The sequence below is a fragment of the Dermacentor silvarum genome, chromosome 1 (assembly GCF_013339745.2).
Source record: "Dermacentor silvarum isolate Dsil-2018 chromosome 1, BIME_Dsil_1.4, whole genome shotgun sequence".
Taxonomy (NCBI): domain Eukaryota; kingdom Metazoa; phylum Arthropoda; class Arachnida; order Ixodida; family Ixodidae; genus Dermacentor; species Dermacentor silvarum.
Window position 1 is genome coordinate 363,574,506 of NC_051154.1, and position 16,916 is coordinate 363,591,421.

The window sequence follows — 16,916 nt, forward strand, 5'->3', positions numbered from 1 at the left end:
GCCAGCATGTGGAAAGTCGCCTACATGCTAGTCTTCAAGAGGGAGGGGATAAGCGAGATTGAAAAGCCTTAAGAAAGAGAAAAGGCGCAAGAAAAAGTAAAAAGACGGACTTGGTAGTTACAAGTAAAATAATGTTCGCTATGTTGCATGCAGAAGGAAATGTATATGAAATTTAGTTTGCTCTATATAAATATTACAATGATCATTCTCTAAACATTGAAAGTCCAGCCAAGAAACCGAACATAAGCAAACATCAAGCTTAAAGGGCCCCTAGCAAGGTCACATAGTACATTTTGGTTATACGCTGGAACTTCTTACGTGCCCTTTAAGGTACGTTCTACCGAATGAATTTTTCGAATTGGCTAATTAATAGCGGAGATAGAACTATTTCAGAGCCGCGAACCCATGATTTCTGGAGGCGAGTGCCACTGCCAATAGAGACTCTCTACTTGCCCCGTCTACCCATGCAAGCGAAGTTCCTTCCCTGCGTTCTCCCATGACGGAGCCGGACAATCGAGCGACGAATTCCGTCACGGGACCCACTTTTTTTCTCGCGTTTTTTTTTTTTTTTTGGTGCGCGGCGCACTTCCGACGACTACCTCGAGCGCGAGCTGTTGCGTTTGTGTTCTTTCGCGCAGTGCATGAGTTTGCGCGCTCTGCACGCGGAACACCCGACTAGCGGTGTAAGTAAGTGCTGCACGAACAATGACGCAGACGCAAGCGGATCACAGAGAATGATAGTGCGCTGGAGCACGGTAGAAAATGACAGTTCCGTTGTCAGCGAGCGCGACTGCACGACGTTGGAACAAGCAGAGGAAACGGAAGTACAGCCTCCCGCATTTTATTGCAATAGCAATTATATGGACACTTCAACCGGATTTCTGCCGTCGCCGTCGTCGTCGCCGTGAGGTTCCCTATAGATAAAATCTGCGCCGCGCGCCGTATGCCCGAGCGGAAGCGTGCGGGAGCGCGCGCTATCACGGAGAGCGAACGCACTCATCTCCCACGCGCAAGCAAGGAAGCAGGAAGCCAGCGCCGGAGGGAGCGGGGGGGGGGGGAGGGGGGCGCACTATTACTCTGCCAACAACCGCGCTCGTCGCTCGTCCGCGCACCGTCTCTTATCTCCACACGGCTCTGACCTTTATGCGCCGTGCATTCGCCGCTCAGTTTCCGTTGAAGCGATAGACCGCACGTACCTTCGCCCTCTGCGGCGTATGCTTGCTGCCAGCATTTTGACAGTCGTTGTCTGCAGTCAGTGTGATTTATTCGTGTTTGTTTGTGCGCGCTCACACCGCGCTTGTTCATTTAGTTAGTAATAGTCGGGCCACATTTTCCAACGCACGCTACACATGCAATGCTGCCCGGATCGGCAGTGCAGCGCTACAGGTGTGTCCCTTCGCACGCGCTGCCCACGGGAAGCGCTTCTCATCAACACCACCGTTTCACACGCGCCTTCTCGTGGTCATCGAGTCTCTCTTCATGTCGGTCTACTTACGCCGCAGCACACCTGCTTACTTAATCAGCTCATGTTTACTACAATTTATATTGCTACCAAAGCCGCTCAGCTTACTTCGTATGACATTGCTGTGTTGCTATCGCAGTCATTGCTTCGCCCTTATGGCGAAACTGACATTTTTTAGCTATATCGCGCGAGAACGCTATAATATGGTCGTACGTCGTCCCAAAGGGAACATCGCATTAGACGACTCTTGCATAGGAGAGTGATTAGTGCAGTTGGGAGTATTTCTGGCGGTCTGGCTGATTATCACCGCTTAAAGGCGCTAAAATGACGGGCGATGGACGCTTGAGCGATATAGCTAGAAATGCGGGAGGCTGTACATCTCGCTTGCTGTGGTGAGAAGTAAACAAAATCACGCAGATAGTCGGTTTGTGTGTTATTTTTTCTGTAAACTTTAATTCGTCTATTGAAGCAACAGATTACGTAAATAACAGATGTTGCCTTGAATAATTCTCGAAGTGTCACGTGTCACTAGGAGCGACTGCATAACGTACACATGTACTATCGACGCAAAACGTTTACGGACCATGGGATCTCAGAAAACGCCTAATATCCGAGCAGCCTTTAAAGGTAGCCAGTAAGACCGTACACCACAATGTTCGTCGCATATATTAGTAGAGGCTGGAAATGGGAACACCAGGCTGTGTTTTGAGGCTGTAGAGATATTCAGCTTTTTAATGCGATAGCGTTAAGGGCCCCATGTCGCAGAAAATCCGGCGTCGTTGTCGGCGTAAGCATCAGCGTCTGGCTGAAATAATCATGCTAAACCACATCATCCCGAACCACCTCGACCGGGCGGGCCCTTCGCGTGGCGCAAGGTGTTAGTAAACAATTGAATTTCTCAAAGTAAAATCCGTCACTACCACTTAACCACAACTTTGACATGACAGCATCGGACTGTCATTAGAATATGCGAGAAAAAAAGCCGGCAGATCCCATGCCCAGTGGGAATCGATGTTATGCGTAGCAGTGTGCGTGGAGCCTACCGAGTTAACGAAACGACCATGAGAGCAACACGACGTAGGTGGCTCTTTCATGACCTACATGACATGCATGTCATGAGTCCTCAGGGGTCCCTTTAGCTACGCCGAAGAGACCTTAAGGCGAAAGCCGTAGTCATGCTCATGACAGACTTCTACTAGCATCATTTAGTGTTTCCTTCACTTAGTGCTAAAACTCCGAACCCATTTCAATCGTTTTTGAGGGTTAATCTTTTCGCCTGGTCATTGTCATGACCTACATGACACCAGTGGCGCACCGACGGGGGGGGGGGGAGGATTCGGGGGTTGTAACCCCCCTGAGGCCGACTTATCCCCCCTTTTGTTTAACCCATTTTCTTTCCTTACGCATTTGAGTACTGCAACTAAGATGTAAGACGCGCAATCGTCTGCACACTCGCAAAAAGCGCATACCCTAACAATTTCACGTGAAGAAATCAAAATTAGTGCTGTTTAGATGGTATTGGCAAACTGTCAACTCAAAACTTGGCAGAAATCCTGGGTGCGCTACTGCATGACACGCATTGCATAGGTCATAACACTTATGTGATGACCTATCACTTATATTCGTCATACACTGCTGTCACACTATGCCAATTTTGGTGCCTACCAAGTTAATGAAACGACCACAAGAGCACCAAGACGTAGGCGGCTAGATAGATAGATACTGTCGAAGTAGCAAATGTTCGCCAAGAAATGCTTCGCATTTAAAAGACTGATAAGCATCCAGGGATCTTTGAATGATATCGCGTTCCACTTTAAAAGGCGAAGCTTAAGCGTCCTCCTATTTTGATGGTGTTTCGCTGTACTTTGGTTCTAGGCAACATTGAGGGGAATGTTGAAAACCGAACCTTTCTAAATTATGATCGGGCCCCATGTCGCAGAAAATACGGTGTCGGTGTCGGCTGGGCAAGCAGCGTGGTGCGAAGGCTGGGCAAAGTGCGAAGCTGGCGACCCCACTTAGCTTTATCTCGGTTCGGCTAAGTTTTTGCGAGGTTATGCTTCGAGACTCAGCCACGTTTTTGCAACATCACCCCGGAATCGTCGACAGCCCAAGGAGCAACGAAAACTCGGTCATTAAAGTATATGGACGCTTCTGGACGCTCAAACTCTGTTGCTCGGTTTCGCGGTCTCGTAACTGCGGATATTCTGCGAATCACCGACGTTTCGCCGCCGCTTCTGTGGCGCAATACTCGGTATCGGACCAAAGTCGTGTCACTAGCTCTCGAGTAGAGGCGCGGCGGCTTTCGCGCCGCGCTTCCTCTTCTTCGGGAATGACGCTGTTCTTCGGACGCCCCGGGACATCTTCGCGGCGATGTGCTCGGCGCGGAGATGGCGGTGCTTTGATGTAGCTGCGGCGGCGACGCGGAGCTATATATCCCGCGGGTCAGCGCAGTGGCGTCACGCTTAGCTCCGTGTTTGTGCAGCCGCGGCAACCACTCCGCACGGCGCGGTGACGTAATGGCTCGGCAAAGCTAAGGCGAAGCGATGCGGCGCGAGCGATGACGTCACGGCTCACGCAGCTGTGTCGAGGCTCGGCGCGGTCGGCGCAGCTGGGGCGAAGCGTTGCTAGGTGACGCATGGTGACGTCATCGCCGGGCCGAGGTTTTGCGGCTTACACTCGACGGATCATCCTCCAGCTTAAAAGCTTCGCTAGATCACAACCGTATGCGCCGTTGCGCTTGGACTCTTTCTGCAGGATCACCTCCAGGATCGGCCCACAATTTTTGTTCGCACTGCGCGGCCTAACCAAGAGCTTAAACAACTCCGCTGTTAAAAGTGAAAGGCAGAATAGAAAAAAGAAAACGTTGTCCTACTTCACCTCCAGGGGCGCCAAATACCTGTAGCAGGTTGGTGTCCATGGCCTACTGTGACCGTATGACGTGCTCCACCAACGAATTCGCGCTAACCACTGGAAATTAACCCGTACGAGTTTTTACCTGCTTTAAATGTTCAAGTGCGAAAGCAAGCTTGAGTTCTGTAAGGTGTATGTGTCGCACGCTTTTAGCACACTAATAAGAGGATGCCCTAAGAGTGTTCCTGAAAAGCTCGTGAAATCAGTGTGAAAAGCTCGTGAGAATCGTAAAAAAAAGAATACGGGCGTCGTATTTCTGTGAATAAAACGGGAATTTTGCAGCTATTATCGATGTGCATTAAACGCCGCATGGCATTAAAAAAATGTAGGAAAGAGGAATGGCGTGCAGGTGGTATTTTCTACCGAACACAAGCTTACCCACATTTGTTCCAATGTGCACAGTAGGGCGCACGGCACCTAATTGTGTAATAGGAAATGTAGCCAGAAGCATGTGAAACGTGTTGTCGAGTGTGTTTCAAGAGTGGTGTGCAAAGTTCCCCTTTCTTGTGGTCACGTTTATATTAGCCAAACCGGCCGCTGTGTTAACATAAGCCTCAGAGAACACAGAAATTCATGAAATGGCGCATGTTGCCTTACATTCTCAATCGTACCAGTGTTTACCCCTCTTCGAAAACACGGTCATTTTGCAAGACCGTAGAGGCTTGGGCTAGTCGGTACATACTCTAAAGGGAAAACAGCGCGAAAAACACGACAAGAAGACAAGGAGGGGGACACACACCAGCGCTGGTGTGCGCTGGTGTGTGTCCCCCTCCTTGTCTTGTGTTTTTTCGCGCCGTTTTTCCTTTCGAGTACGGTCATTTTGCTCCGTCACCCTGGCCAAACAACACGAGGAATCTCGAAAGCCTATCATATCACCAAGAACGCCGCACTGGGCGTAAGCCGACCATCGATAATACTGCATGACAATTCGATTTCATTAATCGATATCGAACACGTGCATGGATGCATGTTTTCTTTATCTCGTCTTGACGTGCGCGATAAGTATATTTTCTATATGTGTATATAGACGGCATACGTGTAGTAAAGATATGTTGCGAGTGGGCGCGTGTGGTGTCACTTGTCTTCATGCAGTGTCATTTTCGAGCGGTAAGTTTTATAATAATGCAATACCAACTGGCCCAAATATCCATCCTATTTCCATAAGGGTGTTCTGCAAGCAAAGACACCTATTTTTTTAAGTTTTCACCTAAAGTAAGGGCGCCAAAAGGGATGTATTCATAATAAATTCATCATCGAGGGTGTAATTTTTCATAGTGCGCAGTTTACGCAATCGCTTTTAGAGGTTTCCGGAGGATTAAAAAATTAAATTATGGGGTTGTGCGTGCCAAAACCACGATCTGATTATGAGGCACGCCGTAGTGGGGGACTCTGGAAACTTCGACCACCTGGGGTTCTTTAACATGCACCTAAATGTAAGTACACGGGTGTTTTCGCATTTCGCCCCCATCAAAATGCGGCCGCCGTGGCCGGTATTGAATCCCGCGACCTCGTGCTCAGCAGCCCAACACCATAGCCACTGAGCAACCGCGGCGTGTTCCGGAGGATTAAAGGCAACGTGCATTATGAAGTACAAGTTGTCGAACGAGAATATGACTGGTCACAAGGTGGTGTCTTCCTCTGGTCATGGGCGCTGCTTTTCACCATGCTGGTGCCCAAACACGGCGGCCATAATAACGTTCGGGCCCAATGTTATCACGAGTACATTGTTTCGCTTTTTGACAAGTGACCTCCTTTTGCCAGATTGTCACCTATCAATTGATCGCTCGGCACCAGACGTTCCTGTTGGGCTGTCGCATGTCTTGTTTACGCAACTTTCGACGTGCTAGTACTCGGAGTTGACGGCCGCGATGACGTCAACAGAAACCATCTACATACAGCGCTTGCGCTTTCTTTGTACTCGTGCCGCAAAATTTTCCATCCGTTGGCGTGATGAGCCAGCTCCACCCACCCAACACCTTTTGCTCGTCATTTTCGGCATACTATCTGAATACTTAGAATGGTTAGAACTATAGTGTTCTAGAAGGGGGTAGTGGGTTCAGGAGCCGGAGCATCCTATGCATTGCAGCGGCAGCGAGGCGGCGAGTGCGGACGGGCAGCAGATGTTGGCGGCGGCGCAGTGGTCGCGTGGGCTGGCTCCCTCCGCTGCTTCGCATGCTTATTAATGCGGGCTTGATTCGCGGCGTTGACTGTTTTTTGGTGTTTCAACCTGCTGTTCGAGTCTGTTTCGCGCCCAGTCGGCTGAATCAAAAGTAGGAATGTCCAAACGTCAACGGCAACGACACTGCTTCGCTCCAGCCGTCGTTGTTCACCGCGCCGACAGGTGAAGAAAGACGGTGAATTTGGGAAGCCAACTTGCACCGCAAAGACAAGAAACTCGAGGAAGCATGTGTCGTTTGGGAACTTCATTTTGAACCATCGTGTATCCTGCGAGACTAGGTGCACATTATAAACGTTTAAGAGGTGCGTACTCCATGAGGAAAGCCGGAGCTCCTGCCCGATGCCGTGCCGACGCTGCTGTCAAAGGCCCCTGGTTACTTGTCCAAAAAGCCGGTGCAGCCAAGATGACCTAAGAAGCGAAGCAGCGCGGCCGTGACATGCGAGGCCAAAATATCCAAAGTGTGCGGTGATGAGCAATCCGATTGCCGTGAAACAGAAACAGATGCCGATGAAGCTGTCATGACGACGTCGCAACGTGCGCCCGGTTTGCCTGAGTATTTATTGGCTTTGAGTGGTCCCTCCATCTACTGGAGTTGCCACCGTGTTCCCGATTACGCTGGCGTTCTGTACTGCAAATTAAGGATGCACGCCAACCAAGAAGTGCCAATGAGAAAGGGTGGTGATCTCGCTGGATGCGGAGGCGAGAACGCTCGGCGTCGCATATGCAGCGTACCTTTGTGGACAAATTGTCGACCAAGGACAGGTCACCTGTGGTGTGGAAGCTGAGAACATTCAAAGAAATGTTGACACATATCGTATCTGCAAAGGTGCATTGCCGATCGACTAGCAGGACGCCACGGGCCGATTTAACTAATGGTCTACAAGTGGCCACCCGTCAGGCCATGTACTTCAGCAAGCGCTGTGCTCGAAAAGAACCATCGGGAGGTATGTTTAACTGCTGGATGATTATAATTATAACTGTCATGCAAATATTTTTTCAGAGGAGTGGCTGCCCATCTTTTGTACCAATAAAGAGTTGTTTGTGGCCACCACGAGTTTTTTTTTTCTTTTGCTGTGTTACGAAATTTCGCTATCTCTGGTAAGTACAAGACCGCATAAGAGCGGCGTCGCCATATGATTAATTAAATCCCTAGCTTTCAGTGGATATATATTTTCGTAAACAAAACCGCACTTAATGAAATAAAACCTCATCATATCGGGCCTCTGTATCGAATATGTTAGTGCATGCGCCGCAATTGTTTGGCAGACTAACTTGTGAAAGCGATTGCGTCCTGACTGCATGAACATTGTTAATGGCAAATGAATTAAGCAATTTACCAATTCACATTTTACCTCTTCTACGGTGTTCGTGAGCTTTTAGTTTACAAATCAGTCGCATCGTCGTGCGCCCGTTAGTCTGCACTCGTTGGGTTGGTTTTATTTTCACGCAAGCTTGACGAACGTTCGCCTTTCCACGTTTCCCTGCACCTTGTCTTAGTTTCCGAGCAAGTTTCAGAAAAAATGCTACGAAGCTGCGCGCTTTCCTTTTACGGCGCAACACCAAGCGCACACGCTTTCTCTGCGTTGCAAATGCTCGCGTTTCGCGTTATGGACAACCCATGCTCTGGTGGCGCCATCTCGCGGCGTCGACGTGAGATGCAACACTCGCGGGCTCTCCCTGAACCCACTACCCCCTTCTGGAACACCATAGTCAAAACGGCATCCGCAGTAGACGTCGAAATAACCATACATTTACGTAAATCGTAGACAAAGCATGCGTCCATGAGGGTGAAATCTAATTTACTCCTCCATAAATGGAGATGCCGCTAAAATAGCAAGCTCTTGCACGAGAGCGCTCCCATTACTTCCAATCGAAGGTCAACCGGCGCTAAAAAATAAAGTGTACGTGGCTAGGGCATATCCTTGATTTGATATCTAGAGCTGGCATTCTCAGCAAGTTAATACAACATTGCATTCTGGGGTTTCTCGTGCCAAAACCACGATATGATTATGCGGCACGCCGTAGGGGAGGGGGGGGGGGAACTCCGGACTGATTTTGTCCACCTGCGGTTGTTTAGCGAACACCTAAATCTCACGAGCGATTATATGTTACGCTCCATCGAAATGTGGCTGCCTCTGGCGAGATCGAACCCACAAACTTGAGCCCAGCAGCACAATACCCTAGCCACTTCGCTACCGCAACAGGTATCAGAAAGCTAAAGCTAACGTCGAAACATTTATGGTGATTGAAAAGGCTTGCCTTCACAGTTTACCCCTTGCAACGTTGAGGGTCTTCCTCTTCATTTTCAACTACGTAAGTGCGGTCAATAACTTAGCGGCCATGTTTTGCAAAGATTCTTTTCCTTCGACATGGTTGGTAGCGCCTAGTAGCACAAGGGAATATTTACTGGCTTCACCGAGGCCAACATTTTGTTGCACGGCCAGCATGGTGAAAAAATGTGCTTTATCTGGATCTTCTTCGACAACCCTGTGGAAGCAGTCAATAGTACAACAATATGGCGTACGTGACGTCACGTGAATATTTCTTATAGGGGTGATAGAGCGGGGCTACGGCTTTGCGCGAGCGAATAACGAAGGCAGCGTAGACCGCATTTAGTCCCCTGGCATTACAGTGGCACAGCCGCTGGATAAAAAAAAAGGCACCTTTTTTTATCCAGCGGCCGTGACACTGCAGTAATTTACGAAGAGTAACATGGCAGTGCATGGTCCGGGTTGTTGTCAGCTCAGCCTAGTGGAAATCGGTTTGGTGTCGCAGCGCATCTGTATGGTTCTAAATTAAAGTAAGTATGAAAAGGGAGCTTATTGGTACAGAATACTTGGAAACAGCGCAAAAAGATTGGAGTCTGCGCCCCATGCTATGTTTGCCACAGCATGGCGTCAGCGTTACCTTGAAGTTTACTGCTGTGAGCGCACTTAACCTGCGGATAATTCAAATATGGGCCGGAGATGCGCAGTCGATGGTGTTCAGGCATGCGTGAGCGAAAAAATTACGGCAATTCTATAAATAGTCAACCGGTTGCCACTCAGATGGTTTGCAGTGACGTCATCATGGCCGCCATATTGGGGTAATGTAACGTCGAGAAGCTGCCTAAGCAACAAACGTGACAGCACTAGGTGCTTCTTGCCCCGAGTAACAAATTGGTAACAGTGATAATGCGATGGAAAATGGTCCCCACCTAAGTGGCAACGAACTTGCGTCATCGTAGGTGACATCTTCCGGCTAGCAGCTGCACCCGCGACGTCAATTGCATACTATTCTCAATGGATAGTTTTCATGTGACGTCACGGCGGCAGCTCCCACCGTTCTAGTAGCTAAAGATCAAATCAAATCAGTTTATTTCAGCATCAGATGAGACAGTACAACAGTCACAACAGTGATACTGTGGGGTGAAAGCAAAAAGCCATCAAGGCTTGACAAGGGCTTTCACACCATTTAGCACATAGCAAACAGCAGCAAGAAATCATAAGTACTTATAACACAGTGGTAAACATGTCTGAGTATTTTATCGCTTTTGTTCTGAAATGCACAAAAAAAAGAGGTTTGTAGAAAAAGAAATGGTATCATTCATTTTGAGTGGAAAACCTGTTTAGTGTTTGTGGCAGTAAATATTTCATCATTTGGCGGCCATAGTTTGTACGTGTGTAAGGGATTCTCCAATCATCAGAGGCTCGCGTGCTATACGGGCAGGTGCATGGTGTTAAATGCGCTAAGTCTACGAGAAAAGGATCATGGTTTCTTCTGCAAGTACGATATCTCTTAAGTAAATTCGAATTGTAAATGTCAGGCATTGGTAGTAAATTAAGGGCTTCAAATATGGGTTTAGAGTGTGCATCGCGTGGAGCACCTGTAATTATGCGTACAGCTTTTTTCTGTAGCCTATATATTCTGCCTAAGTTCTTTTCCGTTGTGGTGCCCCATACCAGATAGCAATAAGTTAGTGTAGATACGAATATAGAATTATATAGTAGAAGTTTGATCCTTTGCGGCAAGATAAAGCGAAGACGTGATAGGACACCTACGACACGAGAAAGTTTAGAGTGAACAAGATCAGCGTGATTGTTCCATAACATATTTTCGTGAAAAACCACTCCCAGGGTTTTCACTATAGGTTCAATTTTAATTGTTTCCGGGCCAATCGTTAGTGTCAAATCGCAGTTTATGGGCTTGTTTTTGGGACGAAAGAGCACTGATTTTGTTTTAGAAGTGTTTATAATTAACGAATTCCTTATACTCCATGCGTTCAGTGATTGCAAGACATCGTTTGCTTTGTGCACAAGTTTATGCAAATCGCAGTCCCTAAAAAACAAGCTTGTATCATCTGCATAAATAATGAACGTTGTACTATTATCTATGTTCACCAAATCATTTACATAAATATTGAAAAGTAGCGGACCCAGAATACTACCTTGGGGGACGCCATTTGACAACTCTTTAAAATTAGACGCGTAGCCATTTATTTCAACTTTTTGCTGTCGGTATTTCAAATATGATTTTATGACATTTAAGAAGTTACCCCGGAAACCATAGTGGTCTAGTTTTTTAATTAGTGTAATGTGATTAATTCTATCGAAGGCTTTTGAAAAGTCAACGAATATTCCAAGTGTATATGTTTCCTTTTCGAATGCATCTAGTATGATTTCTTTTTGCGTTAGTAGAGCAGTTTCGGTTGAACGCTGCTTTGTGAAACCAAACTGGAAAGGCGTCATAATGTGGTGCTTGGTTAAGAATGAAACTATCCGTTCATGTATTAGTTTTTCAATTACTTTAGAAAAAACTGGCAGTATAGAAATGGGTCTATAGTTTGATATGCTATTTTTGTCTCCACCCTTGAAAATAATAGAAACTTTGGCTATCTGAAGACGCCTAGGAAAAGTGCCTAATGTAAACATTAAATTAATGATATATTCTAAGACAGAGGATACACTATGAATAACATGTTTAATTGGCCGAATTTGTAGGCCGTCAGCGTCACAACACCTGCTGTTCTTTAGGGATATGAAGTGAGCCGTAACCTCCTCTGTAGTTACCGGAAACAGAAATGCACTTTCTCTTATTTGCGTGCCCATGTACCGGGCGAAATTTTTGTCATGTGAGCTATCTCCAATGGAGGTAAAGAATTTGTTAAAGGCTTCGGAAAGGTCATACCCAGTGAGGATCTGGTTGTCCACGGTAAGTTTAATCGGGTATGTGTTGCTGTCGGAGCTTGGATTAAGCAACATATTTAACTTTTTCCAGACGGCTTCAGATGTTTTGTTTTTTTCAGGGTCAAAGAGATTACTGAAATAATCAAGTTTGCTTTTTCTTAAGAGAGAATTTGTAATATTTCTGTGTTTTCTAAATGTCTCAAAGTCTTCCTGGTCCCTAGATTTCAAAAAGCGCTCGTAAAGTGCATTTTTTAATTTTATAGCTTTAAGGCACTCTGAAGTAATCCAAGGTTTCCTTGCCTTGCGTGGCCGCTTTTTTGTTTTGACTGGAAAGCACTTGTTATAGGTTTCTATGAAAGTTTCAATAAAAACATTATACGCTGTGTCTGCATCGGTTTCACGGAAAACGGCGTCCCATTTTATCCTGGATATACATGCAGTGAACATATCAATAGTGCTTGGGCATATGTACCGGAATTTTGGAGGTGGTGGCTTTGCATCCTTTAATTTAAGTTTCTTTTGGCTTAAAATTGCGTATACAGGTAGATGGTCACTAATATGTGTTTTAAGGACACCAGCACCAATAGGCGCACTTATGTTATTTGTTATAATGACGTCAATAAGCGTGGAGGATTGAGTATGGAATCGAGTAGGCTCTTTTATAACATTTGTAAATGCGTTAGATTCCAAGATATCTGAAAGTTCAAGACACTGGGGGCTGGAAGTTAGCATGTCAATATTTAGATCTCCACCGATAGTAAGGTGGTAATTATTTTCATTGGCCCACGACAGGAGGGTGTCCAAAAACATAAGGAAGGTAGACACGTTGCATTTAGGAGGGCGGTATATCACAGAAAAAATTTCCGAACTACATTTCACCGTCAACACCTCGTAATCGTCAGTAATCATAGAAAAAGGCTCAACTATTTCACACGAAAACAGATCATTTACTAAAAGCATAACCCCGCCACCCATCTTATCACCCCGGTTCAAGAAATAAGTAGCATAACTAGGTATGCGAAGAACTTCAGACTCGTGGCGATACCAGGTTTCGGTAACCATGATGACGTCAAAAGAGAATTTAAACGATTCGAGCAGTATCGTTATCTCGTCTGCCTTGTTTCTGGCTGATTGTGCATTTATATGAAGGAAGGACATGTGGCGTTCCCTTCCGGACAGCGATAGACTCAACTCGTATGGCGTTAGAAAATGGGCAGCCATATTGATTTTTTTAGATGGAACTCAAGAAACGAGTTTAGACGATCTTTTCTAGATCGCTTTCACTTGTTATCTGAAGCACTCGCGACTTCTCATCCTTTCGCGCAAAAATTTTGCCGCCCTTCGACCAGGCAAATCTCCATTCGACTTCCTTCCTGCGCGCAACAGTTTGTCCAAGTAACTTTTTTAACTGCGGGCATAGGTGCTCATTTACATAGAGGAAAGTATTTCCTGGGTAACCAATATTGGCTGTCGTTAAACGCGTCTTCTTCGCCTTCTCTAATACTGCGTCACGCTTTGACCGGCTGTTGAATTGTACAACAATATGTGGGCAAGAGCCATCTTTTGTAGTCACTCGATGGCAAATTTCAATGTCATCTTCCCTCACGGACTCGCCGACAGCTTCACCAATCTTCTGAACCACCTTGGTCAGCTGTTCACCTTCCACAACAGGAACGTTTTTTACCTCAATATTTCGGTTTCGCGAATACTGCTCTAGGGCGGTAGTTCTACGTTCATTGTTTAGAACCAGCTTCTTTAGTTGATAGCATTCAGCTTTGAGAACGTCATTCTGAGCCTTTAGCTCACCATTTTCTTTTGCAAGCTGCGAGCACTGGAGCGACATTTCTTCGAACTTCTTGTTAAAAAAGTCAAGACTTGATTTCATGTCACGTATTTCCTTGCGCAGCTCTCTCTCGAGGGCAGTGCGCATATCACGAAATTCTTGTTTCAGCTCTTTGAAATGTTTTTCCATTTCGGCTGGCGACATGACCAAACACCTCGGCAGCAGCAGCAGCAGAAAGCAACAAAAAACGCTGAGGAAAGAAACAGTGACAGCACTGACCTGAAAGACAGTAGACAGTGGTTTAGTAGGCTGTGTGCAGATCCGCTGCTGCTGCCAAAGTGTGGTCCAGTACACCCGACGTTGCTCCGAGCCAAATAGAAATCTAGGTGGCGCTCACAGCGGGTCAGCACGAAAAAACACCACCGGGATGATCACAGTCCTGCCCTGATATGATACAGGGCGATGCGTCGACGTTTTACAAGCGAGTCACCAGTGACTTCCGCGCTGACCACCGTCCTCCCGTGACACGAGGCAATGCACCGACGAAATAAGGAGCTGGGGGTCACACCTAGTTCCGCGGTTGGCGAATTCCTGCCCAAACACCGCGGCCCGGTACACGACAACCGCGTGGACACGCGGACAGCATTTATTACGCGAACTGGGGAATACTGGCGGCCGCGGCACGAACGCCACTGGTTAACCACGCTATGCACTATGGGAGCGGCGACGGGCCCGCCTGTTCTCACCGACTGCTGTTCACCGAATCGGCTACGATTGGCGGCTACGATGACGTCAGTGCACCATATAATCACGCGCACACTGTTTTACTTTTTGACTGCGGCTGTTTTTCACAGGTTTATCACTGTTATCGCTTTGACATTCGACGCAAGACGCGCTTGTCGTGCTGTAATGTTTCTTGATTACGCCACTTCTCGACCTGCTGGTACCTAAAGATAGCGTCCGCCATGACGTATGTGCAAACTATATTTTTGTTAGTTTTGTTCCGCACATTGTAGAGCTTCAGCTTGTCCCTAACGGTAAAACCCTCCGAGGGACAACGAGTTGCCAGAAACGTTGACGTGAGCACCCACTTTGGTGGCACCTTCTTTGGTATAGTCTAACAACGAGAGAGGACGCATAGGTATTTTGCAGGGACCTAGGATATTTTTACACTGTTGTCGTAAGGTTCCAGTTACGATTTTATTCGTTAACATTGTCTTTTATTATTATTATGTGATGAGAATGTTCGGGTAACATTTCGACCGCATTGTAGCTGGAGAAAGCGTCAAGAGCCTTTTAGTAACGTTGCTGCTGCCGTCCTCGGCTCCGGTATTTCCTGAAAGGTTCTGCGTTTACGCTCAACCATAACGTATTATTTAGCATCGCGGTCTAACAGACTAATTGTCGTTGCACTGCACCGCAGCCACGAGGTTTTGCACGTCACACATGTGAATGAGTACATGCGGACTTAAACTCGGCGTTTCTCTTTAGTTCTTCGCGGCTTATGTTGCTTCTAACCGATCTTTCGTCTGTGCATTTCTTTTCTTTAACACTCTGCCCACTCTACTTTCCACAAGAAAGTTATCTCACTGCCGTGGCCATTACGATCGCCACCAGAAAGTACTGGGAGCGCCGAGTCAGAAAAGTGTGCACACAATTGAGACTACGATTTTGGACCAGGCAAAATATCCGCACTAAATGGTGCAAGTTTTCCTTGAGGCAGCCGTAATTTCGTAAGGGCTACCTCACGCTGTCACCATGCAGCGTGGGTCGTAAAAAAAAGCAGCGAGATTCCCTTCTACCGTCGCAAATACTACGACAGCGCAATATGTCATAATATTCAAAGACGGGTATAGCTTCACATAATAATGCGGCAAGATTGCGTGCCAGATAGAATTGTATGTGCGTGCACTGGTAAACCAGGTGGATAAACTGGAAGCACTATACATCCATAGTGCTGTTGGTAATTCAGTCATGGCCAACGTATGGTGGTCTCCACATCCTACTCACCGAAACACGCCGGACCCACGGAAGGCGTAAATCGCTTCGGCGCGATTTAAGGCGCGTTAGATGTCGCAGCTCCGACAGGATCATTTCGTCACATGTCATGAAGGGTCCCATTATACTTCGCCATGCTGGTTCAAACCATTACAAGCGAAAACGCCGATTTGCTGAGCGATGAAGAACGTTGACGGCAGAATTTGGATTTGAGAGATAGCGATTGGGCCAACCACAAAAACGAAGCGAAGTTGCACATACAGGAATACCGCAACTAGATCGCTGCGAGGTTACGCTTCCTTTTCTTTACACCACACCACGAAGCTACAGCGCTCTAGACAGCCATGACGGAGGTTGTAAGACACTTGTAAGTGTACCAAGAAATGTTTCTTGAAAAGAAGCAAGTACGCAAATGACGTTGAGTGTGTCTACTTTAGGGACCTTGCTGAGCAACACATGTCACATACCGTAAGAGAATAATACAATGCCGGAAGCGTAGGCAATCGCAACGAAACACCTCTATTAACAATAATTCATTCAATGTTCCACTTGCCTTTCGGCCAAGTGCAGGGCTACACCGCCCCTCGACTGATGTCATAGCACCCAAGTTTTAGCGCGTCCCGAACAAAAACTGTTCAATACAGGGCACTCCACAGTGGCTCATTTAAGACATTTGGGCGAAGGGGAACTCCACAAAACTACACCTCACTGCTGACGGTCGCCCCCAGACCACAATGACAATTCCAGTAGAGAGGCGACAGCATTTCATCAGGTCGAGGCACGTCTGCGATTACGTTGAATAGAGTTCTGTACGCTGCTCATAACACGCGCACACCTTGCTGGAACTGCGAGGCGCACGAGGATGCTAACAATAGTCGAACAATACGTCGCACTTACCTTCGAGACAGCAGGCATGGCTACGACTTGTGCTCAGTCTAACTTGACTGACGACCACGTATCCTGCACGCAATGCACTGCGCATCCGAAGCCAACCGTCCAGGGTGCAGCGTCGAATCTCGTGCGACTCGAGCTGCAGTTCCCTCGAAAACACCTACAGAAGAAACACTGATCGAACTGACGAGAATTATGACGATATGTCGGCAGTGTCCCAGCTCAGCATGTGCCCCACAGCTCGACGATGTCACCGCGGGCTTAACGAGCACACGCTCTATCTCAATCAACTGGCTACGTATGGGCACGAACACTTCGAATCACTGGGCTTGCGTCTTGCGGTAGGTATCAACGCACGTTCTACGTGCGATTGCGCAGCAATCACTTGGTGCAAGCTTAACGCCACGCTTTGTCCTTTCTCCAAGCTTAACATGGTTTTAATCACCACGCTTCACTGGCAAGGCCTGCTTATCAGTCATATGGAGTTGAAACGTAGCGAATGGCGTGACCCCAATCTGATGAATTTTG

The 16,916-nt window shown here is 47.1% G+C and overlaps 1 protein-coding gene across 1 annotated transcript in view; it reads right to left on the bottom strand.

Moving 5' to 3' along the window:
* The window catches only part of LOC125942394 (uncharacterized), a 29,485-nt gene extending 12,786 nt beyond the window's left edge, over positions 1-16,699 (bottom strand). Inside the window, exon 1 of the mRNA XM_049660554.1 lies at positions 16,395-16,699. Coding sequence (XP_049516511.1) covers positions 16,395-16,412 — 18 coding nt within the window. The 5' untranslated portion in view covers positions 16,413-16,699. The remainder of the gene's footprint in view (positions 1-16,394) is intronic.
* Between the last annotated feature and the right edge of the window lie 217 nt (positions 16,700-16,916).